The 27,847-nt window shown below is 37.7% G+C and overlaps 1 protein-coding gene across 3 annotated transcripts in view; it reads right to left on the reverse strand.

Annotated features, from left to right (window-relative positions):
• The window catches only part of LRRC7 (leucine rich repeat containing 7), a 478,825-nt gene that overhangs the window by 134,515 nt on the left and 316,463 nt on the right, over positions 1-27,847 (reverse strand). For all 3 annotated transcript variants that reach the window (XM_070364524.1, XM_005898157.2, XM_070364529.1), the window contains 3 exons: positions 18,866-18,940; positions 12,639-12,783; positions 6,106-6,178 (listed from right to left, as the gene is read on the reverse strand). In XM_070364524.1, the coding sequence (XP_070220625.1) occupies positions 6,106-6,178; positions 12,639-12,783; positions 18,866-18,940 (293 nt within the window). The remainder of the gene's footprint in view (positions 1-6,105; positions 6,179-12,638; positions 12,784-18,865; positions 18,941-27,847) is intronic.

Here is a 27,847-nt window from a genome sequence, read left to right on the forward strand (position 1 = left end):
GAATTCGAAGTCAAGTGGGCCTTTGAAAGCATCACTATGAACAAAGCTAGTGGAGGTGATGGAATTCCAGTTGAGCTATTTCAAATCCTGAAAGATGATGCTGTGAAAGTGCTGCACGCAATATGCCAGCAAATTTGGAAAACTTGGCAGTGGCCACAGGACTGGAAAGGGCAGTTTTCATTCCAATCCCAAAGAAAGGCAATGCCAAAGAATGCTCAGTTGCACTCATCTCACATGCTAGTAAAGTAATGCTCAAAATTCTCCAAGCCAGGCTTCAGCAATACGTGAACCGTGAACTTCCTGATGTTCAAGCTGGTTTTAGAAAAGGCAGAGGAACCAGAGATCAAATTGCCAACATCTGCTGGATCATGGAAAAAGCAAGAGAGTTCCAGAAAGGCATCTACTTCTGCTTTATTGACTACGCCAAAGCCTTTGACTGTGTGGATCACAATAAACTGTGGAAAATTCTGAAAGAGATGGGAATACCAGACCACCTGATCTGCCTCTTGAGAAATTTGTATGCAGGTCAGGAAGCAACAGTTAGAACTGGACATGGAAAAACAGACTGGTTCCAAATAGGAAAAGGAGTACGTCAAGGCTGTATATTGTCACCCTGCTTATTTAACTTCTATGCAGAGTACATCATGAGAAACGCCGGACTGGAAGAAGCCCAAGCTGGAATCAAGATTGCCAGAAAATATCAATAACCTCAGATATGCAGATGACATCACCCTTATGGCAAAAAGTGAAGAGGAACTAAAAAGCCTTTTGATGAAAGTGAAAGTGGAGAGTGAAAAAGTCGGCTTAAAGCTCAACACTCAGGAAACGAAGATCATGGCATCTGGTCCCATCACTTTATGGGAAAGAGATGGGGAAACAGTGGAAACAGTGTCAGACTTTATTTTTCTGGGCTCCAAAATCACTGCAGATGGTGACTGCAGCCATGAAATTCAAAGACGCTTACTCCTTGGAAGGAAAGTTATGACCAACCTAGATAGCATATTCAAAAGCAGAGACATTACTTTGCCAACAAAGAGGTCCATCTAGTCAAGGCTATGGTTTTTCCAGTGGTCATGTATGGATATGAGAGTTGGACTGTGAAGAAAGCTGAGTGCCGAAGAATTGATGCTTTTGAACTGTGGTGTTGGAGAAGACTCCTGAGAGTCCCTTGGACTGCAAGGAGATCCAACCAGTCCATTCTGAAGGAGATCAGCCCTGGGATTTCTTTGGAAGGAATGATGTTAAAGCTGAAACTCCAGTACTTTGGCCACCTCATGCGAAGAGTTGACTAATTGGAAAAGATTCTGATGCTGGGAGGGATTAGGGGCAGGAGGAGAAGGGGACGACAGAGGATGAGATGGCTGGATGGCATCACTGACTCCATGGACATGAGTCTCAGTGAACTCCGGGAGTTGGTGATGGACAGGGAGGTCTGGTGTGCTGCGATTTACGGGGTCGCAAAGAATCGAACACAACTGAACTGAACAAGTTCCCCGTTGGAGTTGATGATGTTGGTCAGGGGACCACATATTGAGAATCAGCAGTCTACACCAGACTATGGAAAGAATTGAATACTAATGTGAAGGAATTTGGGTTTTATCAAATGAATTGTGTGTGTGTGTGTGTGTGTGTATGCTCTCTAAGTTTAACTCTCTAAGTTTTTAACTGGAATAACTTTACATCTTAAGAAGTACACTGGGGATTCAATGAAGGGAAATCTCCTGTTTACTCTATTGCCCAGCCCCCAAGTTCTCCTCCCAAAGTCACATACATTTCTAGTTCTTTGTGTATCTTTCTATGATTAGAGAATACAGGTAAGCACAGTTTTTAGCATCCAGGTACATAGAATGCTTATTTTTTTGTCATTATAGCAGTCTAGTAAGTGGACTACTGGAATTTACCATCTAGGGTATTAATGTTATATAAACTAAACATCTAGATCAAAGAATTAGAATTTTAGACATAGGTGGAAACTACAAATGAAGATACTAAGCCACTGAAATTTAAACACTTGTCCAAGTTCACACAGTTAAGTGGCATAGCGAGGGATCACACCCATGCTGCTGGACTCTAAACCCAGTGCTCCTTGCATTATTCCTCAGCAGTCAGAGGCCCATAGGAAAGAAGTGATTTATCCAGCTTTGCATAGTTATCAAATTTTCTGATTCCAGTCTTTCTCTTTGACCATATGCTATGATGGAATGACTTTTTAAAATATCCATTCAAATTTTTGAGCTTTCATTTTTTCTCCAAAACTACGAAGCTAACAGAGAGAAGGCTTAGTGTAGTTTCTCTTCCTGTGGAAGATCCTTTGCCCTTAGAGCACTGGAGCTCTTAAATGACCAAATATTGCAAAATATGTGACTCAACTATCTCATATATTAAGAAGCATCATAGGTCAATTAACAGTTTAGCTTTGAGATCTGATAACTTCTCTCAGCCTTTGTTTCTGCATCTGTTAATCGGGAGAAAATGATACACGTTGAATAGTGTTGATGGGGTCTTTAAATAAGAATACATGTAAAGCACCAAACATGGTAGCTGGCACAATGTGAACACAAGCAAAAAGTTGTTTATTACTATTTTCATTGCACACTCAGTTCTTAGAATGGCTGGAACTTCTAGGCACAACTTAAGATTTGACAACAAAAATAACCAATTTTACAAGTCATTTGGCACAAAAGTCATGGAATCTATTTCAGCTGTGAAAGACAGCTGAATTCTTTCAGCAATTTTTACAGTTGGACTATTAAAAACTACCAAAGATAAGTTTAATCTATGAAACATGTTATATGCAGAATGAGAATATTTTTGCTCACTGCAGCTGATCTTAACATTTTGGTGAGCAGAGTTCTAGATAGAATGTCTCATAATAAAATAAGACTCTGAAACCCTGAAATTGAAACTCTAACCCTTTGGCCACCTGATGCAAAGGGGTGATGGCCACCTGAGGCTGACTCATTGGAAAAGACCCTGATGCTGGGAAAGATTGAAGGCAGGAGGAGAAGGGGATGACAGAAGATGAGATGATTGGATGGCCTCACTGCCTCAATGGACATGAGTTTGAGCAAACTCCTGGAGATAGTGAAGGACAGGGAAGACTGGTGTGATGCAGTCCATAGGTTGCAGAATCAGGCACAACTGGGCGACTGAACAACAACAATAACTATTCCACCACTTACAAAATACTTTCTGCATGTGACCTGGGGTGACATTAAATAGTATTCTAATCAAATTTATCTCTAGCCTTGAGCTAAACCTCTGATCCATCAGTTCTGAATTCCCTAAGAAAAGCAAAGCCACTGTATCATTATCATTTTTACTTCATGAAGATTGTTTATCAAGGTGTACTATAAAAGTTTAGATTTGGCTTATGTTTTGCACAAGTGCTCCATTGAAGTGAGAATGTAAGTGAGAAAATGGCTGTCATAATTTTACCAACCAAAAAAATGTAGAACTGAAATCTTCGAAATTTTTCATTTTAGGACCATTTTACACTCTTAACAATCATTGGTAACCCTAAAGTACTTTTGTTTATATGGTTTATATCTATTGGTATCTATCATATTATAAATTTAAAAGAGCATTTAAAAACAATTATTATTCAGTCTTAAATAACAATAATAAATCCATGACATGTTAATGTAGGTGACATATTTTTATAAAAGTATCTATATTTCCAAACAGAAACATTTAGTGAGAAGAGTGACATTGCTTTATTTTTTCAAATCTCTCCAATGTTTAAATTAATAGAAGGTAACTGGATTCTCATATCTGCTTTTGTATTCAATATGCTGTTGTATATTATTCTGATTAAGTTATATATATATACATTCCAACCTCACATAGATATGTATTTGGAAAAGGGAGGGAGGAGTATTTTCACAGTCTTTTTGAATAATTGTGACTATTCTTTGATACTATACGAAAACTCAACAAGTGGTGGTTTTTAGGGGATACAGTAATTGCAATATGGAATCTAAAATACATCAGTGAACTTTTCTTACTCTTCATACCAATACATTAACATCAACTAATCCTTTTGCACTTTGAATGAGTCTGTTTCTCATGTGTGAGTTTGTAGCTCATGCATTGGTCATGGAAAATGTTGCTTTACAGAATTAAACAGATTTTCCAAATGTTGATGCATTTCACAGACAACCTCAATAAATCACATTCATGATCACACCAGCGATATCAGAAAGCCTTTAAATGTATGGAAGCCGTCAAAGTTACAGTGGCAGATACAAATTTTTCAAAATTCCAACTTTTGCTTGATAGCTCAAATTTCACTGTTGGCAACAAATACTGTCAGTTGTTGTCCTTGAAGTAACAAAGCTCACTCTGTTCATTTTTGAGAAAGTGTCTACCAAACACCCAAGTCTGACTACCACAGTTTGTCAGGCAGTCTTCCTTTTTTAAAAATAGGCTTTAACTTTATAGCCATTTTAGGTTCACAGCAAAACTGAGCAGAAGGTAGAGATTTCTCATAGGTTTCCTACTGCTTTTTTATTCTCCTTTTTATTGCAATAAAATATAGTATAGTCCATTTCCCTAACATTTCCATTCATGGCTTTATATGAATATCAAAACATCAAATTGTAGACTTTAAATATATGCAGTTTATTGTACATCAATCATGTCTATCAAAACTGTTTTTTTTAAAAAAGCTTTCTCCCCACCCCAAGTATACCCAAATCTGTTAAAATGTGGATTTATATAATTCTTTACATGAAATGTGGGACAAGATTCCTATAAAATGGCCTTACAAAATTTTAGAATGAAGATAGCTTATGGATTTCTCACTTTTGTTGTAAACAAAATAATTCCAAAGTATACATACATTTTTTCAAGAACTGTAAATCAAACATTAATGACAACATAAAATTAGAAATAAATCACTTTCAGATAAATGGAATATATTTTTTTCTTAAAAGGCAACAATGATCTTTTACCTTGAAGCTTTTTATGCAAGCTAAAACATGTTTATTTCCTTTAGTCTAAAAATACGTTAATGGAGATGGAAATGGCAACCCACTTCAGTATTCTTGCCTGGAGAATCCCAGGGACAGAGGAGCCTGGTGGGCTTCCGTCTACAGGGTCGCGTAGAGTCGGACACAACTGGACCGATTCGACTTAGCAGCAGCATAGAACTGGGGGGCTGGGAATGGATGGCTAGGGAGGTGACAGCTTAAAGATATGGGGTTTCTTTTTGAGATGAAAATGTTCCAAATGGTGATGGTTGCATATATCTGTGAATATGTCTAAAAACCATTGAATCATATACTTTAAATGGGTGCATTGTATGATGTCAATTATATCTCAATAAAACCTTTTTTAAGTTAAAAAAAATAAAAAAACATTGCTGCTGCTGCTGCTGTCGCTTCAGTCGTGTCCGACTCTGTGTGACCCTATAGATGGCAGCCAACCAGGCTCCCCCGTCCCTGGGATTCTTCAGGCAAGAACACTGGAGTGGGTTGCTATTTCCTTCTCCAATGCAGAAAAGTGAAAAGTGAAAGTGAAAAGTGAAAGTGAAGTCACTCAGTCGTGTCTGACTCTTAGCGACCCCATGGACTGCAGCCCACCAGGGTCCTCCATCCATGGGATTTTCCAGGCAAGAGTACTAGAGTGGGGTGCCACTGCCTTCTCCAAAAAATACATTAAGTTTCTATAAATATCAAATTTTACTAACAATGTAATGGTAACATATACATAATGCAGATCTTATAAAAATTGATTTGATTTTGTAAGACATTCAAGTGAAGTTAGAGCTGCTACTCAGTCAAAAGCATCCAAATTAGTAGTATCTGGAAAATTACAGGCAATGATATAATTGAAGATCTGGGTAATCACTTTGCTTGTGAAAGGGCAATGGTCAAGAATTTCTTATCATATTATATAGTTGGGTGTCGATGTAATGTTCACATATAAAACTAAATTGATATACACAAATATATAAGTAAATAAAATGTGGTCTAAAACGAGGTTAAATATGAACAAAATTTTTGAGATCTCCAGTGGAAAATGTGTTAAAGTAGAAAACTCAATATATTCTTTTGTCTCTGGCTTTAGAGAAGCAGACTGGTATGAAACTTTGGCACTTACTTTCCGATTGTATTGGGTAGTATCGTAAGTTGATTGTCATCTACTTTTAGAGTAGTTAGTTTTTTCAACAACCCTAAAACAGAGAAGATGTATTAATACACAAGAACAGATTACTGACAGAAAATACAATATATAAAATACAATATACATCACAATATAATTGCGATGAATGTTTGTCATGATAATTGGCTGCACTCTGCTTATATCAACCGACAAACATATTCGCATGTCTAGTTCTGACCTTCCAGTTGCAAAAACTTCACTTACATCAGTGGGAGTTCAAGTACAATGATGGAGACAATAAAGAAAACATAGGGCTCCATAGAAACCGGAATTGGCGGTACTACTACCACATTTTCCTTTTCTATTATATAGCAAATGGACGAGATGAAATTTTTCAAGCCAGCTGTGATTCAACATTTAATTAACTCATAAGCACTAATAACTAACATTCCTGTTGTGACACAAATTGAAAACAAATCTGAATTAAACCTAATAATCAACGAATGGGTACTGAAGTACTGCAGTGTAGTGGTTAAAATATGGACTTGGAAAATAACAACATATAACTTCATACTCTTTCAGTTACCATAAATCCTTGACTGGGATCAGTAGTAAACACAAAAACCCTCAATTTTTAATATGTCAAGTAGAACTGGCTAATAATTGACATTCCAACTATTCATATTTCTCTAATTTATGCCCTTCATAAATTTCCTGCTTTATCTACTTCTATTGTCAGGGTATTAATGAGCAAAAACTGCAGAGTAATAGAAGAACAGCTTCCTTTACCCAGCCATAACAGAACCCAGAGTATCACTATGGCCTAAATAGCCAAAATCCAAGACAAAGCATTAACAGTGGCTGATTTTGGTTTTACATATGTTTTGCAGAAAACTTGTTCTGACAGATATAGTAGGTTCCATGGTCAAATGTGTTTGGGAAATGTTAAATTAAACAAAATCAACCAGATTTCTTTAATGAAAAATGTTAAGGAACTTTTAATATACTAATGTAGTAGGGTGACTCTAAAGTTATTGTGGAACTTCTGTGTGTGTGCAGAGTATCTTGTACAGTGGTGTTTCACAAACATGCTCTGAGAAATGCTGTTACAGCTCATACCTACCCACCTCACGTATTTTGAGCATAGCTTAAAGGCAAAAAGTAAGTGACAAGCAGTCGAAATAAAGCTGTTGTTGCATTTGAAGTTTCAGGATGCTCAATTACATAGTCTATCAAAGCACGCAGAATCTCTAGTGAAGAGAAGTATCATCCCTATCAGACTGCTGTGAGAAAATACCTACAATATTTGGAGATTAATACATCCGCTTGTGCCCTTATGATACATGGCTGAACAGTGGCACCTGGGAAACAGGACAATTCTCACTGGGGTAATTTATCTCTGAAATCTGAACACCCACGGCCTATTCATCTATGCTCAAAGGGTGACTGAATCACTTTAGCTTCTCTACTGTATATGTAAAAAACCATCAACCTTGGAAACATAAAGGAACTCTTGAGCTTGCTCATCAATTGTGTAAAGAAAACACAGGACCATGAATTACAACTAAATTCTTTATGAGCTGTAATTGTGATCAAACTACTGTCCCTGCCCACAGGTGGAGCCAGAGGAGGGCTAACGGTTTCCACATCACATGGCTGGGTTACGAGAAGTTTTGCGTTGGGTTACAGAGGGTTGTGCAAACATCTTGAAGCCAGGTTGCCACACAGCCTTTAAGAGAATCACAGTCCCCAGGTCTGAAGTAGTGGTATGAAAATCTTGAGGCAGGATAGGAGTTAAGGTCAAAAGATTGATGCAACAGATTTTTTTTTTTTGAAATAATGGATCTTTGACAGAAGTTTCTACAATTTTTGGCAACCCATTCCAGTACTCTTGCCTGGAAAATCCCATGGACGGAGGAGCCTAGTAGGCTACAGTCCATGGGGTTGCAAAGAGTCAGACACGACTGAGCGACTTCATTTTCTTTCTGTAACTTTAAATGCTGAAGCAAGTTAGGGCTCCCTCCTTTGTTCCACTTATGTGAGCTAAAGGGACGGTCATTCATTTGTGGTTTGGCTACTTTGTCATTCACACATTCCATACAAGGGTGTGCTCTCTGGATAGATTCCAGAACTTCTGTAGTAATCTGGTTGTTCTTGGAATAGAAATAGGCCATCAACCTCAGCTCTGTTACTCATGACTTCCTCTGACAGATAATTCCTTTACTGCCTAGCTATTGATATATCTGTTTGGACTGTCTTCTACCCTCAGGAACCAAAGGTATTTTATATTATTTCTTCCTCAATTCTCTACCTGTTTATCTTATATTCCCAATTCAGATATACTGAAGAGAAAGGAAAAGGCGGTTTTTTACTATGATTCTGGCTACTTTCATATAAATATACAATAAGCAGCAGTATAATAAACATTAATATAATTTGTTATCAAATAGCTAATATTTATATGACATTTACACTATATATTAGAATTTTTGAAAGTCAAATTGCTATGTACTCATCAAATCTAAGATTATAATAATTATTATATTATCATAGTACCTAACATTGATTGAGCATTCACTGTATACTAAGTTCTGTTCTAAGCAATTATACATATATTAATTAATTATTTCTCAAAATAATTCCCTGATGCAGGTACTATTACTTTCCCATTTAGAAGATGATAAAACTGGGGCACAGAGAGATTAAGTAGCTTGCATAAGGTCACACAGCTAGTAAGATAGAAAAGCCGGACTCTGAATTCATGCAGCTTGACTGCAAAACCTGTGTCTTTAACCTCTAAGTGAATAAGATAAATTATTTTGGAAAGTAAATATATATATATTCTCCTTTATTGAGTTTGTCTGCTGTCCAAAGAAGCTGATTATTAAAGCTCTGCCTAGAAAACATAAAGTCCTCTTCATTTTCCCTGGAACTAGCACACTGAAAGAGACTCAGCATACAGGGTTGTTTATTGAATATATAACTCCATTCAAATACCCCACAGCTAAAATAGGTGTAAAGGAACTAAACATTTTTAGTTCCTATTTCCTTTTATTATTAATAATACTATGATGTTTCTTATCTTTTATTCATTTAAATGTTGGTAGTCCAATAGACAACTCAGGTTCAAATAGAGAGGACAAGGTGTAATTTACCATCCAATCAGAATCAATAAGTTATTTTAGGACCTTTGAACAGAGTTCCCAGGTATTTCTCTTGACCAAGAAGGAAATTTTTCAAGGAAAGTCAGCCTTTCTACATATACAATCAGGTACTCTGGCAACTCTGCAGATGAATAAATGTAATTTTCCCTAAAAGGTCAATAGGGTCCAAAGATAGTTCTAGCAGGAAGCTACTGACGAAGTTACCTTCTTCATTTGCGGATTGCTCAGCTTTCCAGGTGGCACTAGTGGTAAAGAACCCATTTGCCAAAGCAGGAGACAGAGAGATTTGGGTTTGATCCCTGGGTTGGGAAGATCCCCTGGAAGAAGGCATGGTAACCCACTCCAGTATTCTTGCCTGGAGTATCCCATGGACAGAGGAACGTGGTGGGCTACAGTCCAAGGGGTCGCAAAGAGTTGGACATGACTGAAGTGACAGCACACATGCATGTGCAGATTCTAAACGAAGATATTAAATACATAATACAACTTGCCTGTGCTGGTCTGCTTAATGCCAGCCAAGCATCTAATCTGGTATTTTCTATCATCTGTACAGGCTATTTTCCCCAGACTGGAAGGATAACTCCCTAGTCCACTTTCTTAACAGAGGATATTTTAAACAAATAGTTACATCATCTTTTATTTCACTATATGACCTTTTCATTTCCAGAATTTCTAATTGGTTCTTTTTTTTTTTTTTTTAATAACCACCTGCTCTTAGTCATCACTCCTGTTTTGTAAGTTATTGTTTTTATAAATATTGTTCTTCCTTTTATTTGAGAATCTACACACACTTAAAATAATTTTTTAGCTTGCTTGATAACCTTGATTTCCCTTGGGGTAAAATTTCTATTGTTAGAGTAGTTTTAACATTAGTTTTCCTTTAAAGTATTTGTTTTCATGCCCATTTGTGTCAGTGAATATTTTCTTACCTATGTTCACTCCTCCATGTCTGACACTGGTTACTTCCACCTGACCCTCAAGTTTCTGGGGTTTAGAACCAAGTCTTAAATTAGTAACTTAGTGCTCTCATTCAACCTGGATATTGCAAATTCTGTCCAAAGCAGCTGGTAATGTGCTGTAATTTTCAGTATTGAATCTGTATCTGATCTCTCCTTTCACCCTAGCTCTAGGTTCTTCAGTCTCTCTTAGCAGAAAAGCTTTTCCTTCCTCAATCCCCGTAAATTCGTATTCTCCTATTATGCTTAAGGGTTTTTTTTTTTTTTTTTAAACCACTCAGGATCAGAATTTATGGTTACCACTTCTATTTGTGGTCTGGATCCCATCATGTCTGTAGGCATTACTGTGTTTCCCTTATATCTCAGTTCCAGGTATATGCTCATTCTCTTTAAGCAAAGCTAAAATTATGTTATTGATTCAATACTTAAGGAGTACTTGCCATATACCACCCATAATTCTTTGTATGGAGAAGAAAGTAATGAAGAAAATTATGTTCTTCTAATATAAATAGCTTTTTAAATTCTCATTATACTTTTGAAGATATGGAGTGGTTTTTGAGTAAGGAGAGTAAGAAATGTATTTTTACCAGATGGCTATCTTGACCAGATGATCATCTCTAGCATCTTCATCAGAGGATGCTCTTTTATACCATTATATTTCCTTACTTTCTACAACATAAAATAGTACTTTCTAAGCTTATCTGATCATAAGTTTCATCTAAGATAATTAATAAAGAATGCAGAACAGAGGGCTTATTACATACTTATGGGGTCAGAATATTCACAGAAAGAGCCTGGAAATGTGGAAGTGTTTAATTAAGCTTAAGATAAGTCTTACAGAGGAGTAAGCTGAAAAAACACTGTTACAAAAATATATAACTATATAAATAAAAACATCATCAAATCTACAAAGAAAGAAAAACTAATCCGTTCTGTTAAAAGTAGTAAAAAAAAAAAAAAAAAGTAGTATTCTCTATTAACCTAAAAGAATAGTGAAAATGGAAGCAACAAAAATTGGAGAAAAATTTTGGCTTGTGATTCAATTTTCAGAAGCATTAATACGTTCCAGAACATATGATAATCTAATTCAAGGAGTGTTAAAAACTATATTCCAAAATTAAGTAGTTTGATGATTCCTCTCCCATCTGTGTCCTCTAGTAAATAATAAGAGTAAGATAATTTATACAAAAGTTTACTCATTATTTAGACTCTTTCATTGTTACTCAGATAAAAATTTATGACCAAAAAAGGATTGAGTAGTTAATATATATTAACAGACAAATTTCTGCTCTTACAACTCTTGACAGCATGCAAAAGATGAGATGTCATTTTTAAATAATAGAACTATGAAGATATTTTATATATTTATCATGTTATTCTTAAATTAGAACAAGGTTACAATAAAATTAAAGTAGAATAGAGCAACACTGTGGATAGAAAGTGTTAGTTGCCCAGTCATATCTGACTCTTTAGGACCCTATGGACTGTATCCTGCCAGCCTCCTCTGTCCAGGGGATTCTCTAGGCAAGAATACTGGAGTGGGTAGCCATTCCCTTCACCAAGGGATCTTGCCAACCTAGGGATCGAACTAGGCTCTCCTGCATTGCAGGCAGATTCTTTACCATCTGAGCCACCAAGGAAGCCCATGCTACTGGTGATTCTATAGTGACGAAAGAAGACATACATAGTCATCCAAGTACTTAAGTGTAAGATAAATACTCCTTTTAATAACACTTTAAAACTTAGTAGATCTAAAATTATTTAAAGTATATCAGAAAGAAAAACACCAATACAGTATACTAGCGCATATATATAGAATTTAGAAAGATGATAACAATAACTCTGTATACGAGACAGCAAAAGAGACACTGATGTATAGAACAGTCTTTTGGACTCTGTGGGAGAGGGAGAGGGTGGGATGATTTGGGAGAATGGCATTGAAATACGTATAATATCATGTATGAAACGAGTTGCCAGTCCAGGTTCGATGCACGATACTGGATGCTTGGGGCTGGTGCACTGGGACGACCCAGAGGGATGGTATGGGGAGGGAGGAGGGAGGAGGGTTCAGGATGGGGAACACATGTATACCTGTGGCGGATTCATTTCGATGTTTGGCAAAACCAATACAATATTGTAAAGTTTAAAAATAAAATAAAATTTAAAAAAAAAAAGAAAAAAAAAGTATGTCAGTTTAGTAAGACCATTTTAATAGAGTATTTTGACAGCTAGAGTTACCATTTCATTCTAAAATATTGGTAAAATAATTTTTCATACTGGATAATGATTATGCTAATTTATTAATATCAGGCTAACAGTATATTCCCTACATCTGCAAACAAACTATACTGCTAAAAACGAAAACAGTATATTTGACATAAACATTGATAACAAAATATTATGTTCTCACCTATTGAGTCAGGCAACTGTTGCAACATATTGGATGACAGTAAGAGGTCCTCCAGGGCTTCACATCCAGAAATGTCCATGTCAACAGTTTCTATTCTGTTTTTCGACATATCCAGGTATACCAACATCTTTAACTTCCCTATAGACTTGATGACATTGAGTAAACTCAGGGTTAGTGAGAAACTTTCAGGAAATACTTTAAAGTTGTAAAAACTACAACACTGTAAAATTAATTTCAAAAGCAAATGCAACAACAATAAGTATTGGTGAGAATGTGGAGGAACTGTAACCCTCATACATTTCTAGTAGGAATGTAAAATTATGCAGCCACTTCGGAAAACAGTTTGGCCATTCCACAAAATGTTAAACAGAATTTCCATATGACCTATTAATCCCAGGTACATGCTTAAGAATGAAACATTTGTCCACACAGAAACACAAATATTCAAAGCAGTGTTATTCACAACATTCAAAACATGGAAACAACCCAAATGTCCATAAACTGATGAATAAATAAACACAATGTGATAAGTCAATAAGCTGGAATATTATTTGGCAATAAAAAGCAATAAAGTACCAATGCATGCTACAAAATGGATGCACCTTGAAACAAATGCAGCGAAAGATGCCAGTCACAAAAGATCACCTATTGTAAGATTTTACTTATATGAATTGTCCAGAATAGATAAATCTATGGAATCAGAAAGTAGACTAGGGTTGCTAGAGGCTGGGAGGTCAGGGGGAAGGAAATAACTGCTAATGGCTTTCAGGGTTTCTTTCAGTGGTATTGGAAATGTTCTAAAATTAGATTGTGGTGATGTTTGTTCAATTATGTGAGTATTCTAAAAACCATTGAACTGTATACTTCAAATAGATGAATTTTATGATATGGGAATATATCTTGCAACATAGATATGTTAAAAGATAACAACAACAATCTCAAAGTTGCCAAAGACTTAAATGAATATAGAAAAAAAAGGAAGGAAGGATGGGAGAGAAAGTTGTCACCCAAACAATATATGCTGACATAATGATGCTTATAATTTCAAATGCATGAGAAAGGTAATAAATCACGATTTGAACTTTACCCTACTAAGCAGAATCAATATTTTGTTCATTCAACAGTCCTTTTTGAGGATCTACTACATACCAGAGCTTGTATTATATACTGGAGAACAATCATGAATATCTTAGCTAAGTATAGGGAGACATTTGTCATGATACAGACAAAGTCTTTCTCTTTAAGGTGCTCATACAATGAAGGAAACTGTCCAATAAACAAATAATTATAAAACCCTATGATATGTGCAATAAAAAAAGCCTGTAGAGAATGCCATAGAGGCACAAGGCCACAAATTGGCTGGAAGGCACTGCTTGTCCAGAAAAAGATAATTTGTACCTGGAAGAGAGAATAGCGCAGAGAAGTGTGAAAAAGGGAGTATGTTTGAGGAAGAGTGGGAAATTCAAAGTTACTGAATATAGTGGTGAAGTTAAGCATTAGAAGAAGTCATCTGTTAAAAAGCCTTACCTTTCATGTGAGGGTTATTTGAACTCTATCTTATTGGTAAGGAGAGCTATCAAGGCTTTTAAGATGGTGAATAACATTATTAGATATGTGTTTTGAAATAATAATCTCAGGGAAATGTGAAGGGAAGATTCATGACTAGAGTTAGAGTAGAATTGAAAGGATCAGAAGGATCTGGAAGCTGTTTAGCTAACGAGATGAAAAGGACCTGAGTTAAGGAAGCAGAAGTGAGGATGAAGTGGGGATGGCTCAAGAAAAATTTAGAAGTGGAATGACTGGATTAATAACTGATTTCTGAGGACAGGGGTAGAATAAGATCAGATGGTGGGCAAGAGGTAAACAATGGTTATTTAGCTTGGACATGAATTATGGGACTTACAGCAAGACCAAATTCTTCATTTTCCTTTTCTTTAAGGGCATATTTTGCAAATAAATGTCACACACATATCTGTGTTCAATGGCTCACCTGCTTGTTTGTCTACCTATAACACTTTGCTATACTGTCTCTACTTATTTGACAGAGTATAAGCAAATAAACACTACATCAACAAATTAATTGCACAAGCACACACTTGGCACTGTGCTAAGTACCTTATATATATTACTTGATGCAATACTTTATGCTCTTATTGCTCAGAATGTGTTTTACACAGCAGCCGTATCAGTACCACCTGGGAGCTTGTCAGAAATGTGGAATCGAGATCCACTCCAGACCCACTGGATTGGAATCTGCACTTTAACACACACTAAAGCTTAGAGGTTAAGTAATATCACACATTGGGTTCCCTGAGAAATGGAGACAAAGAGAAATTTTTGAGAGAGATTCTTGGGATTAATACCAGTGAAAAGAAAGAAGGAAGGAAGGAAGAAGGACTGGGCAGGTGAAGGTAGGCTGTGATGGTTCTGAGGAATTACTCAGCTGACTCTTCAAGTAGTACTGCAGTTGTCTTGAGTAGCAGTGAAGGGGCCAGAGCTTCATACTCTTGCACTGACTGATCACTGAATTGGTGGTCTCCTGGAATACAGTTATAACCCTACATGAGAAAGTTCTCTTCAGCTGGGGAAAGTCCTGAAGAGGGTGGAGAGTTGCAAGCAGTGTTCCCAGAGGTTGAGGGAATAGAATAAGCTCTTCATTCCAGGAGGATGACACATGACAAGATCCACCACAAGTAACATTCCAACATTGCCCCGTTAATAAGGAGTGGAGCTAAAATTTCAAACTCAATTTTATCAGATTATAGACTATAAAGCCTATTGATTAGATTAGCAATTCCTGACCTCTAAATTGCTTATTAACACAGCTCATAGCTCTAGCCCTGCTTCTTCCCTTGTAGGCAGAGAGTGTGAACACAGTCAGCGTAGGTGAATAGTTGCTAGGCTAGGAACTGGGTGCTCTGGATGAATCAGGCCAGAGGGCTGAGTTTCTTCTCATGCCTAGAAATACGTCACTTGGAAAAATATTTGTCACACTTCTTAGAGCTGTCCACCCCAAGGAACTATTATGCTAAATTAACTCATCTCTTCTGATGAGCACACAAAGAATAATATACGTGTTTATGTTTGTGTGTGTGTGTGAGGATTTCTTTTTTTTGTTCCTTTATCATGAGAAAATTTCTTTTCTCTTTGAAGCTTCCTGAATTGCTATCTGTAGCACAACTCAATATGTTTGTGTGAAGTTTCTAAACATCTTTTTTTGGAAGCAAAATAACACTTTAATGTTTATTTTTGAGTGTTTCTAAACCCTCACTTTGAAGTACCTTATAAAGGCAATAATAGCCTGGAGTGATAAAGGCCTTTGTAGCCCAATGACTCAGAGTTCTTGAGGATATTAAATGTTACTCCAACATCCAGACAAAGAGGGATCTACAGATGAGCATAGAGCAACAAATTAAAAAAGGGGAAGCCACTACAAGCAAACGGAGATATTGGAGTTTGCTGTTCAGTTATATTTTTATTGACTGATATTAGAGTGATAGCAAACAAATTTTTGATCATTATTTGCTTCTCTGATTTGTGAAAAGTAAAGTGGAAAAATGATAATCCAGGCTTCTAAAAGTATTTTAAAATATATTAGCTTAATGTATTATGGTATGTGAACTAAAAACAAAAGGAATGTGCTTTTTTCTCCTGTATCTTATGACTCAATATTTAGAATTAATCCTTCTGTGAAACTGATAGACATGGGCTAAAGACTGCATTCAAGCTTAGACTTTCAAGGCCAAATGTTTCTAGGTAATTGTCTAACAACTCTTTGCCAGCCTTAGGCATTCAAAAACCACACCTGTTTAAGGGCAGGAGGTGTAGGAGTATCCCATAAGTATTCCCATAAGAAGTGTCATAAAATATGGAATTCAAGTGTACTAAGTAAAGCAAGAAACCCAGTTAAAGATGGCAGTATATAAGAAAAAAATACTTTGTGACAGACAAATTAGACAGCACTATCTGTTTTACAGACAACTGAATCACTATCTTTACATTTAAATAATACATTAAATAATACATTGACTATGCAATTCATCAGGCTTCCCTCGTAATTCAGTTGGTAAATCATCTGCCTGCAATGCAGGAGATCTGGGTTCAACTCCTGGGTCAGGAAAATCCCCTGGAGAAGGAAATGGCACCCCACTCCAGTATTCTTGCATGGAGAATCCCATGAACAGAGGAGCCTGGCGGGCTACAGTCCATGGGATTGCAAGAGTTGGACACGACTTAGTGACTAAACCACCACCATGGAATTCATCTGCAAGGTTGGATTTTGGGAACAGAACCAGTGTGAAAAGTGGGATAAGCCCAATTCTCATTCAGACCTTCTACTGATACCCATAGCAACAGCATTTGGAGCATCAGGGTGAGCGTGAGCCTCTGAAGCTGGTTTGAATCACAGGTCCACCATTTACTGACTGTGTGACCTTGGCCCAGTTACTTACTCTTTCTGTTTCAGTATCCTCATCTATAACATGGAGTTGGTAATAAATTCTGCTTCACAGGGTTGCTCTGAGAATTCGGTGAGTCACTTGTAAAATATCTAGATAGTGCCTAGCTCCTGATAAATGCTATGTAAGTAGTTTTGAATAAATAAATACACTGCAGGTATAAACTTTTCCCACTAGACATGCATTCTGATTTCCACCAACGTGATGGACATGAGTTTGAATAAGCTCCAGGAGTTGGTGATTGACAGGGAAGCCTGGTGTGCTGCAGTCCATGGGGTCGCAGAGAGTGGGACACGATTGAGCAACTGAATTGAACTGAACTGATATACACTTTGAATATGGCACATATCAGTCTCTGCTATGTGTAGTAGAATATAGATTTGTCTCTTCTGTTATATGCAGACCCCTCAAACAAATACTCTCAAGGTCATTGAATATATTATATTTGTAACTCTGACATGAGCATGGTTTCTAATTCATAGAGGTATATTTGTATATGGTTTTTAATAAATCAATAAACAGAAAATATGCATGCTTTTCTATTTTGTATCTGTGAGGATAATAGAAATGTATTCTTTTGGTGAGAGAAGAAAGTATATTTTCTCTAATCTTTTGTCAGATTTTATTCTTTATATGGTCCCATGCTTATTCAAAAGAGAATAGCTTCCTCTTCTTGCTTTTGCAATCATTTTAAGAAATGTTTAATGTCAATTCAAACAAAGAATCAAGTCTGGCTTTTGGAACACACATTGAAATCTCAGTGGCTGAAGAATTATTCCACAACCAACTGTCCTGGCTACTTAACCCCATGCAAGAGTTTAGATTGGCTTTCACCACTGAGAGCCTTCTAGTTGTTTTTTTGTGTGTGGTGTTTAGTTGCTAAATTGTGTCCAACTCTTTTGTGACCTCATGGACTGTAACCCATAGGCTCCTCTGTCCATGGGATTTCCCAGGCAAGAATATTGGAGTGGGTTGTCATTTCCTCCTCCAGGGGATCTTCCCAACCCAGGGACTGAACCCATGTCTCCTGCATTGCAGGTAGATTCTTTACCATTGAGCCTCTTGGGAAGCCCTGGGTATGTATGTACATGCTTATACCTGAGGGCACATGTCATGAGTGGCAAGAAACAGTGTTATATGGAAAGCCATTCTTTCACTGGATGGAAAATGAATGGTCACACTCAGTGAGTTGATTAGTCCACCTATGATTCAGGAGATATTACTGAATTTTCTGTTAGAGAGATAATTTGACTCTAACTTCCTATTTTTAACAAGTTATGTTCCTTGCGTTTTTCAAAAATCAAATAGATCTACTTTAAATCACCTGAACTGAGAGAGAAATTTTTATCTTGTGGAAGAGCTCAAACAATATGAGTAGAAACCATTATCTAATTACCTATAAGAAGAAAATTGATTTTGTAAAACTAAGGCTTGGTATTATGTATAGCATTTTTTTCATATAACAATATAAATTTGTTCAGATTTGAAAAACAGTAAGTACAGAAAGAGATGAAATGTACTTCTAAGTGTATAAGAAAAATCTTTCATATATGTTACATACTCATTTTACTCACCTATAACACATATAACACTCGTAACACTCAATATTAAAAAACAAACTAGTGAAAAACACTTGATGGAATACTATTATCAAATGTTTAACTTTGAAATGAAAACACTGAGGTTTAAGATGCAAGATTAACCATTATCAGTTACAATTAATATACAACACAGATGCTAGATGACATGACATAATAAAAACTTACATACCCCAGGTAGCACTTGCAATGCATTATTATCCATCCACAACTCCCTTAAATTTTGTATTTGATCCAGAACTTCAGGCTGGGGGAGAAGTAGGGAGAAAAGAGAGAGGAGAAGAAAACTAAATTAGTCTTTTCTTATCACAGTATAAGATGTAATTTATTGGATCTGAAACTTTTATTTGGGAATCCAGTGTTAATCCTCTAAGAAATTCCAAGTTTAACATATCTCTTCTAGCAAAACTGGTATTCCCTGAGGTAGCCAACCTATAACTGATGTGGAAACCATTAGAACAAGAATAATAAAAGTTAAAATCTATTACTCTCCCTTAACACTATTCTCTGCAGTATTTATCAATCTCTGTCTTCTTCACTAGAGTATAATTTTTTGAAGGGCACAGGAATATTCAGTTTTTAATCCCTGTGTCCTCAGATTCTCATTGTTTGCCATGGTAGTTGGTAAACAGTAGGTTTTTATCATAACACCATACACACAAACATCCTCTGCTCCATGATGTAATAATAGTATAGGAGCTTCCCAAGTGGTACAATAGTAAAGAATCTGCCTGCCAATGCAGGAGACACCCTGAGTCAGGAAGAGCCCCTGGAGAAGGAAGTGGCAACCCATGCCAGTATTCTTGCCTGGAAATTTCATGGACAGAGGAGCCTGGTGGGTCCATGAGGTTGCAAGGAGTTTGACACAAGTGAGTGAATGAACACACACACAATAATAGTACAAGACCCACTCATTTCTTATCTTTTCATTTACTCAACAAAAAATTATTTGTTGAATAATGGGGAGGCCTACTATGCAAAACATACAATGCAGGATTCACAGTTATTCAAAGCTAGTCCCTGCCTTGAAGTAGCTGAGAAGCTAATTGGGGAAATAAATGTATATAAATAACAAAATCACAAGGCATCATATGGGGGAAAAGAATAATGTAGAGAAGTTCAGAGAAAAAAAGAGACAGAATATGATCAAGAGGTAACATACTGTGCATAATATATACTTTAATTCCAAAATTAGAAGCTGTCTCTAAATTCTATCTCCTGGGAAGCAGACTATTCAGAGGGTAGGCTGCTATTGCTGCCAGCATCATTTCTTGATTTATGATGACCTCTTCCTGATTTCTTTCCAGAAATTATCTCCCCTGCTCCCACTCTAAGGCCACCTGCTTCCCTTGAAGTGGATTCCTTTTTTTTTTGAAACCACTCCAGGGAATTGACAATGGCCAAAACTAATTACTGCATTATATTCATCTACCCACAGGGTTTGGCTCAGGGATCCATCAGAGCAGATAAGAAGCAATGGTTCTCTGATTGGGTTTTGTCTTTGTTTAGTTGCTAAGCCGTATCCGACTCTCTTGTGATCCCATGGACTGTAGTTCGCCAGGCTGCTCTGTCCATGAAATCCTCCAGGTAAGAATACTGGAAGGTTGCCATTTCCTTTTCCTGGGGATCTTCCTGACCCAGGAATTGAACCCATGTCTCCTGAATTGGCAGGCGGATTCTTTACCACTGAGCCACCAGGGGAGACATCTCTGACTGGGACTTGGGGAAAAGACTCTTGCTCTTGTCTGCTGGATTTGAAACTGGAAGCGTACAGTTCTGGGGGCTTCAGGCACGAGGTAAGAAGGAGAGCCTGTTTGAATTAAGATGGATCCTGATGGCACCATTTAAGCTTAGAATTAAGCCACACCTTGTTGTTAGTCACTCAGCTGTGTCTGACTCTTTGTGACTCCATGGACGACAGTCCGCCAAGCTCCTTTGGAGAACTCCATGGAGTTCTCCAGGCGAGAATGCTGGAGAGGGTTGTCATTCCCTTCACCAGGGGATTTTCCTGACCCAGGGATCAATTCCCGGTCTCCTGCATTGCAGGCGGATTCTTTACTGTCTGAGCCATCACCCTAAGTCAGATTTTTTTTTTTTTGTCTCCAACTAAAAAAAAATTATCACTGAAATAAGATACAACCATAGTTCAGTAAAATTAGAGACCTAATGAAGAAAGCTAGTATATTTGATAGGGTATCAGTGGAAAAGAATGGAATGGTATCAATGTTACTACTGGACTATTGATAATTATGGGTCAGTAAAATACACTTCAGAGACTTCTGGACTACTTTGGAGATAAGTTTCTGATGCCTTTAGCCTGCAAATGCAATGGAACATGGTGCTATTCCTGAGAGAAGTTTCATTTGTAACAAGGATCAAAATCTAAAGTTTCAACTTGGAAAATAGTTAGGACTACATGAGGAAGGTGGGGGGTAGATTTTTGTATAGGAAAATATTCACACTATTGCTTAGCTCATGGGGAACAGGGAGTGAACTACTCCATTGGAAAACTCTGTCTCTGTGTCAGTCATATGGCATAATTTTTCTAAGCTCAGGCATCATGCAGACTTTAGGGGAAGAGAAAAAGTTGCATACCTTAGTTCACAAGTTTATGGAATAAGACAGAGGCTAGGGTATAAATTTGAAACCATGAGCATTATTCAGGAAGTCTAGCTGTGCTGTGGTAACAAATTAATCCTGAAATCTCAGTGGCTTAACAAACAGGATTGCTTACTCTTATTTCGTGTTCACTGTGGGTTTCTGCCCGCCACCAACCAGTCCTGTGTTACCACCAAATCAAGACTTTCAGAAGAGTCAAAGCAGGGAGAGGGAGTATGAAAAACTAGCCACTGCCCTTACAGATCTCAGGCTGGCAGTGACACTTATTCACTTCTTCTTATAGCTCATTGTCTAGAACTGTTTATACAGCCTGGACCTGAGTTTAGGGAAGGCTGGGGAATGTGGGAAGAATTCAAGGAATATTGGGTGACTACTAAAAGGAGTCAGACACAACTTAGTGACTAAACAACAACAGCTGCCCTTGCCACACAGTGATACCCTATGAAAAAAACAAAATGACAAGAATGAAGACATAGTACTTTCATAATTTAGTTATATCCCCAATTTTATAAGCATTTATTAAACTGCTTCTCAGTCCAGGTACTTCACTAGAGTCATAATATCTGTTATGATCTCTGCCTTCAAGGAACGAACCCATGGTCTATTTCTTGAGCAAACATATAAAGAGCAATTATGTGACATTATGGGAATACAAAGAAGGAGAGGTCTATAATGCCATAGTATCAAGGGAAACCAGACATGGATTCCTGAAGCTGAGATGAGAAGGAACCGGTCAGAAGAAAGGAGAGGAGAGGAAGCATATTTTAACATGAATCAGAGTGGTGAGCAACAGCAAGATGTATTCAGGGGAACCATAGGCAGTTTGCTTTACTGAATTGTCAAGTTTAAGATGGAGTAACTAGTGTAAGCAGCAGAAAATCAGGCTAACAAAAGAGGTTGGGTCTGTCAAGGCCTCACCTTTTGTTAGGGAGATAGGAATTTATCTTATGGGTCAAGAAGCATCACTAAAGGTTTTCTAAGAGGAAGTGATATTTTATATTTATCACTCTGCATGCACGCTAAGTCACTTCAGTAGTGTCCGACTCTGTGTGACCCTATGAACAATAGCCCAACAGGCTCCTCTGTCCATGGATTCTCCAGGCAAGAATACTGGAGTGGGTTGCCATGCCATCCTCCAGGGATCTTCCTGACCCAGGGATCAAACCCATGTCTCTTATATCTTCCACATTGGCAGGCAGGTTCTTTACCATTAGTGCCAACATCCTTTTTGAAAAATGAAAAGAAGGAGCCAGAAAAGTTTATTAGGACTAGTAATAAAGAAATAATGAGAAATAAAGAGAAGTTGGATTCAGGAGACCTTTAGAAGATGTACATCCCCCAGTTACACAGCATATGATACTGACAACTATAGAGGTGCAGAATATGGAGGTAGGAGCAGATTTATGAAAGGCATTGGATGTGTGTTTTTAAAAAATTTATTTATTTTTAATTGGAAGGTAATTGCTTTATAATACTGTATTGGTTTCTGCCATACATCAACACAAATCAGTCACAGGTACACATATATCCCCTTCCTTTTGTATCTCCTTCCCACTTTCCCCTCTGGAACCTCCCTCCAATCTCCCACCCCTCTAGGTTGTCACAGAGCACTTAATTCAGTTTTGATCACGATTAGCTTAGGTTCCTGTGCGACATAGATGGACATGTCCAGAAATCAGTTGGCTATTAAAATCTGAAGCTTACAGAATAGGTCTGAGCTAAGGATGTTCAACTGAGGTATTTTGTGGAAATAGAACTCTTGTGGATGAGCTCCCTATGGGGAATGTGAAGAGAATCAGAGGTACAGGTGACTGAGAAAGGAACACTGTGGATACTAATACTTGAGAGTTTAAAAGAGGAAGTGTCACTGGCAAAGCCCACTAAAAATTTCCAAGAAATAAAAGTAGGATCTGGGTAATAAAATAGAACCTATTTTCCCTTTGAACTTCATCTTGTTACACTTCTCATAGAGTGTCACCCACAGAAGCCTTGCCCCAGGCACTTCAGAACAGAGTTTTCTAGTGTAAAATGGCTGTACCAGTTATGTTGAATACCTCATCTTGGGGCATGTGCAGAGACATTGCCTCTGGCACTGTGATATGGAGCCTAAAGCAGCACATCTGTGCCCTCTAGAGCATATGCTCTAGAGTGTGAGCTCCACCTCTTCATTCCCTGATCAAAGAGTAAAACTTTCCTTTGCTCCTGAGCTGAACTCGTTCTTGTTCTATTGGCTGGAAGGACACCAGGCAGGAGGACCCTTGTTGGGGTCCAACTGGAAAGGGTCAGTAACAGAAGAGCAAAATACAGAAGAAGGCAAGAAGAAATGGAGCCCAGGAGAGTAAGGGCTTATTAAAGTCCAATGAACAGAGTTGTGTTAAAATAAGGAAGTGAAGAAGAGTATCATACACTGGAGAGGTGTCCAGTAAAATAAAAGATGAAGATGGGAACTCAGTTTTGGAAATAGTAACATACTGGTAAACTTAGTGATAGTAATTTCATGAGATGACTATATTACAGTGGGTTGAAGATAAATAATATGCAAATAAATGGGGACAGTACAGATAGAATATTCTTTGTAAAGTCTGGGTGAGATGAGAGGAGAGGAATTGAGGAGCTAGGAAGAAATTGAGGAAGCTGACAGGAAGATACTAGATGAGAATGGTTCATACTGGAATCGTCTGAAGGGAATCAAAGAAGAAACTGAGGGGAATCAGAAGACCTCTATCAATGATCACTGTTATTTTAACTTTTGGGGGAGCCAGGTGGAAGACTGACAATCTAGGAAAAAACAGAAGAAGGGATTTCAGGTTTCTATGAGGCCAGACAGAGTATAGTAGGAGTGAAGGATTGAGAGAAGTAAAAGGATAAGAAATTAGAATGAGAGAGCAGAAGTTAGGAGGTCAAGATTGCTGAAGTTGTTTCAGGCAATGACAAAATTCAAGCCGTAACCCTGGGTATTATGACACGTTGGTGTGTGTGGGCAAGGGAGAATGCTGTGGAAACATAAGACCTTGCATGATCTCTAAGGATCTGGGTAACCTTTGGTGGACTACATAGCTTGCTCCCTTGGCTGTGCCAGGTAAGGTGAAAGTGAAAGTGTTAGCTGCTCAGTCATGTCAGACTCTTTGCAACCCATGGACTGTAGCCTGCCAGGTTCTTCTGCCCATAGTATTTTCCAGGCAAGAATACTGGAGTGGGTAGTCATTCCCTTCTCCTATAGGTTCTTCCCAACCTGGGGATGGAACCCAGATCTCCTGCATTGCAGGCGGATTCTTTACCATTTGAACCACCATCAGGTAAAGTGTCAGATAAAATTGACCAATAATACCTCTAAAATATCTCTCATGCTGAATTCTTCTGGGGACTCTAGGCATCTAAGACAACTCGGAGAGGGATTACTGACGCTAACCTATATTTATACTTTATTTTAAAAGCTCCATTTAATTAACTTAATAACATAATATGGTAACAGTAGTCCTACTTTACAGATGAAGACTCTGAAAATAATTTTCTGGGGAAAATAAGAATAGGTGGATAAGGGTTGTGTAACTGCAGCTGGGATCATAACTCAGGTCTCCTGGTTCCAAAGATGACATCATGTTACAGCTTAAAACTGAAATTCTGAAATAATGAAGAATGCTGGTGATCACAAATGCCCAATAAAGAAAGTAAAGCATATGCTGGATTTCTAAAAAGCAGATAATGTTTTCATTACTGGATGTTATAATAAAATGTGTCACAGAGGAAATCTCAACAACTTCCTAATAAAAGAAGAGACCAAATATATTTAGCAGATCAATATATAACCTTGCTGAAACAACATAAAGATGCAATGATATCTCATGATCAATAGACAATTTTGAAATGGATCTTGAACTAAATTAAATGGCTTTCACCCAACCTAACACATAAATTGCTTTTTATTCATACCATTTGATTTCATTCTCAAAGTCAATTGTTTCAGTTAAAAATGAGTGAATTAACTGAAGAATGGCTTGGCATACTTCATGCTCATGAAGGTGTTGTGAACTGGACACTCACATAACTCCTTTAATGATTATAAATTAGTGTAGTATTTTAGGAAAACATTTTCAAATACATATCTCATGTTATGAAAATGTTCACATTGGTTTTGGGGCAGTTATATCAATAACCTCAGATATGCAGATGACACCCCTTATGGCAGAAAGTGAAGAGGAACTAAAAAGCCTCTTGATGAAGGTGAAAGTGGAGAGTGAAAAAGTTGGCTTAAAGCTCAACATTCAGAAAACGAAGATCATGGCATCCGGTCTCATCACTTCATGGGAAATAGATGGGGAAACAGTGGAAATAGTGTCAGACTTTATTTTTCTGGGCTCCAAAATCACTGCAGATGCTGACTGCAGCCATGAAATTCAAAGATGCTTACTCTTTGGAAGGAAAGTTATGACCAACCTAGATAGCATATTGAAAAGCAGAGACATTACTTTGCCAACAAAGGTCCGTCTAGTCAAGGCTATGGTTTTTCCTGTGGTCATGTATGGATGTGAGAGTTGGACTGTGAAGAAGGCTGAGCACCAAAGAATTGATGCTTTTGAACTGTGCTGTTGAGAAGACTCTTGAGAGTCCCTTGGACTGCAAGGAGATCCAACCAGTCCTTTCTGAAGGAGATCAGCCTTGGGATTTCTTTGGAAGGAATGATGCTAAAGGTGAAACTCCAGTACTTTGGGCCAATTCATGCGAAGAGTTGAGTCATTGGAAAAGACTCTTCTGCTGGGAGGGACTGGGGGCAAGAGGAGAAGGGGACGACAGAGGATGAGATGGCTGGATGGCATCACTGACTCGATGGACATGAGTCTGAGTGAACTCCAGGAGTTGGTGATGGACAGGGAGGCCTGGAGTGCTGCGATTCATGGGGTCACAAAGAGTCAGACACGACTGAGCAACTGATCTGATCTGATCTGATGGTACTAAAATTATCTGAAACATAGAAAAACCTTATTGCAGAAAAATTTTATTATAGGATAATTAATAATATTAAAAACTTAGTCACATTTTAAATAAACAACAGCATAAGAAAAGAGAGAACCAAATTATGATAAAATCATAAGTTGGTACAGTGTATAACAATGAGAATGAATTATCTTTTTTTATGTAAGATATACCTTGCAAATAATGTTGAATGAAAAAGCAAGTATGGAAAATTTATATAACACAAATCAGCATAGATTTTAAAGTGTTACATATTTATAAATACATATACATACAATAAAAATAGTAATATATAAAATAGATGCACACAAAATTAAAAATAGTAATTGTCGTGGAATTGGAGTAGGACTAAGAGGGAGACTTTTACTTGGGGTCTGTTGTTGTTCAGTCAGTCAGTCATGTCTAACTCTGTGACCCCACTGACTGCAGTATGTCAGGCTTCTCTGTCCTTCACTATCTTCCAAAGTTTACTGAAACTCATGTCCGGGAGTTGGTGATGGACAGGGAGGCCTGGCGAGCTGCAGTCCATGAGGTCGCAGAGTCGGACATGATTGAGAGACTGAACTGAACTGAACTGATGTCCATTGAGTCAGTGATGCCATCCAACCATCTCACCACTGTTGTCCCTTCTCCTCCTGCCCTCAATCTTTCCCAGCATCAAGGTCTTTTCCAATGAATTGGTTCTTGGCAAAAGAACCTTCAGGTAGCCAAAGTATTGGAGATTTAGCCCAGTTCAGGTGGCCAAAGTATTGGAGATTTAGCTTCAATATCAGTCCTTTCAATGAATATTCAGGGTTGATTTCCTTTAGGATTGACTGGTTTGATCTCTTTGCTGTCTGAAGGACTCTCAAGAGTCTTCTCTAGCACCACAATTCAAAAGCATCAATTCTTCGACACTCAGACTTCTTTATGGTCCAACTGCTACATCCATGCATGGCTACTGAAAAAACTATAGCTTAAACTATATGGACCTTTGTCGGCAAAGTGATGTCTTTTTTTAACTTGCTGTTTAGATTGATCACAGCTTTTCTTCCAAGGAGCAAGCATTTTTTCCTTTTTCCAAGGAGCAAGCATTTTGTGGCTGCAGCCACCATCCACAGCGATTTTGGAGCCCAGAAAATGAAATCCTTTACTATTTCCACTTTTTCCCCTATTTCCCATGAAGTAATAGGACAAATTCAGTCCAGTTCAATTGCTCAGTCGTGTCCGACTCTGCAACACCATGCACTGCAGCACGCCAGGCCTCCCTGTCTATCACCAATTCTTGGAGTTCACTCAAACTCATGTCCATTGAGTCAGTGATGCCATCCAACCATCTCATCCTCTGTCTTCCCTTTCTCCTCCTGCCTTCAATCTCTCCCCAAATCAGGGTCTTTTCCAATGAGTCAGTTCTTTGCATAAGGTGGCCAAAGTATTGGTGTTTCAGCTTCAGCATGTCTTTCCAATCAGTCCTGAATATTCAGGACTGATTTTCTTTAGGATGGACTGCTTGGATCTCCTTGCAGTCCACAAGACTCTCAAGAGTCTTCCAACACCACAGTTCAAAAGCATCAATTCTTTGGCA

The sequence above is a fragment of the Bos mutus genome, chromosome 3, assembly GCF_027580195.1.
Source record: "Bos mutus isolate GX-2022 chromosome 3, NWIPB_WYAK_1.1, whole genome shotgun sequence".
Lineage (NCBI taxonomy): Eukaryota > Metazoa > Chordata > Mammalia > Artiodactyla > Bovidae > Bos > Bos mutus.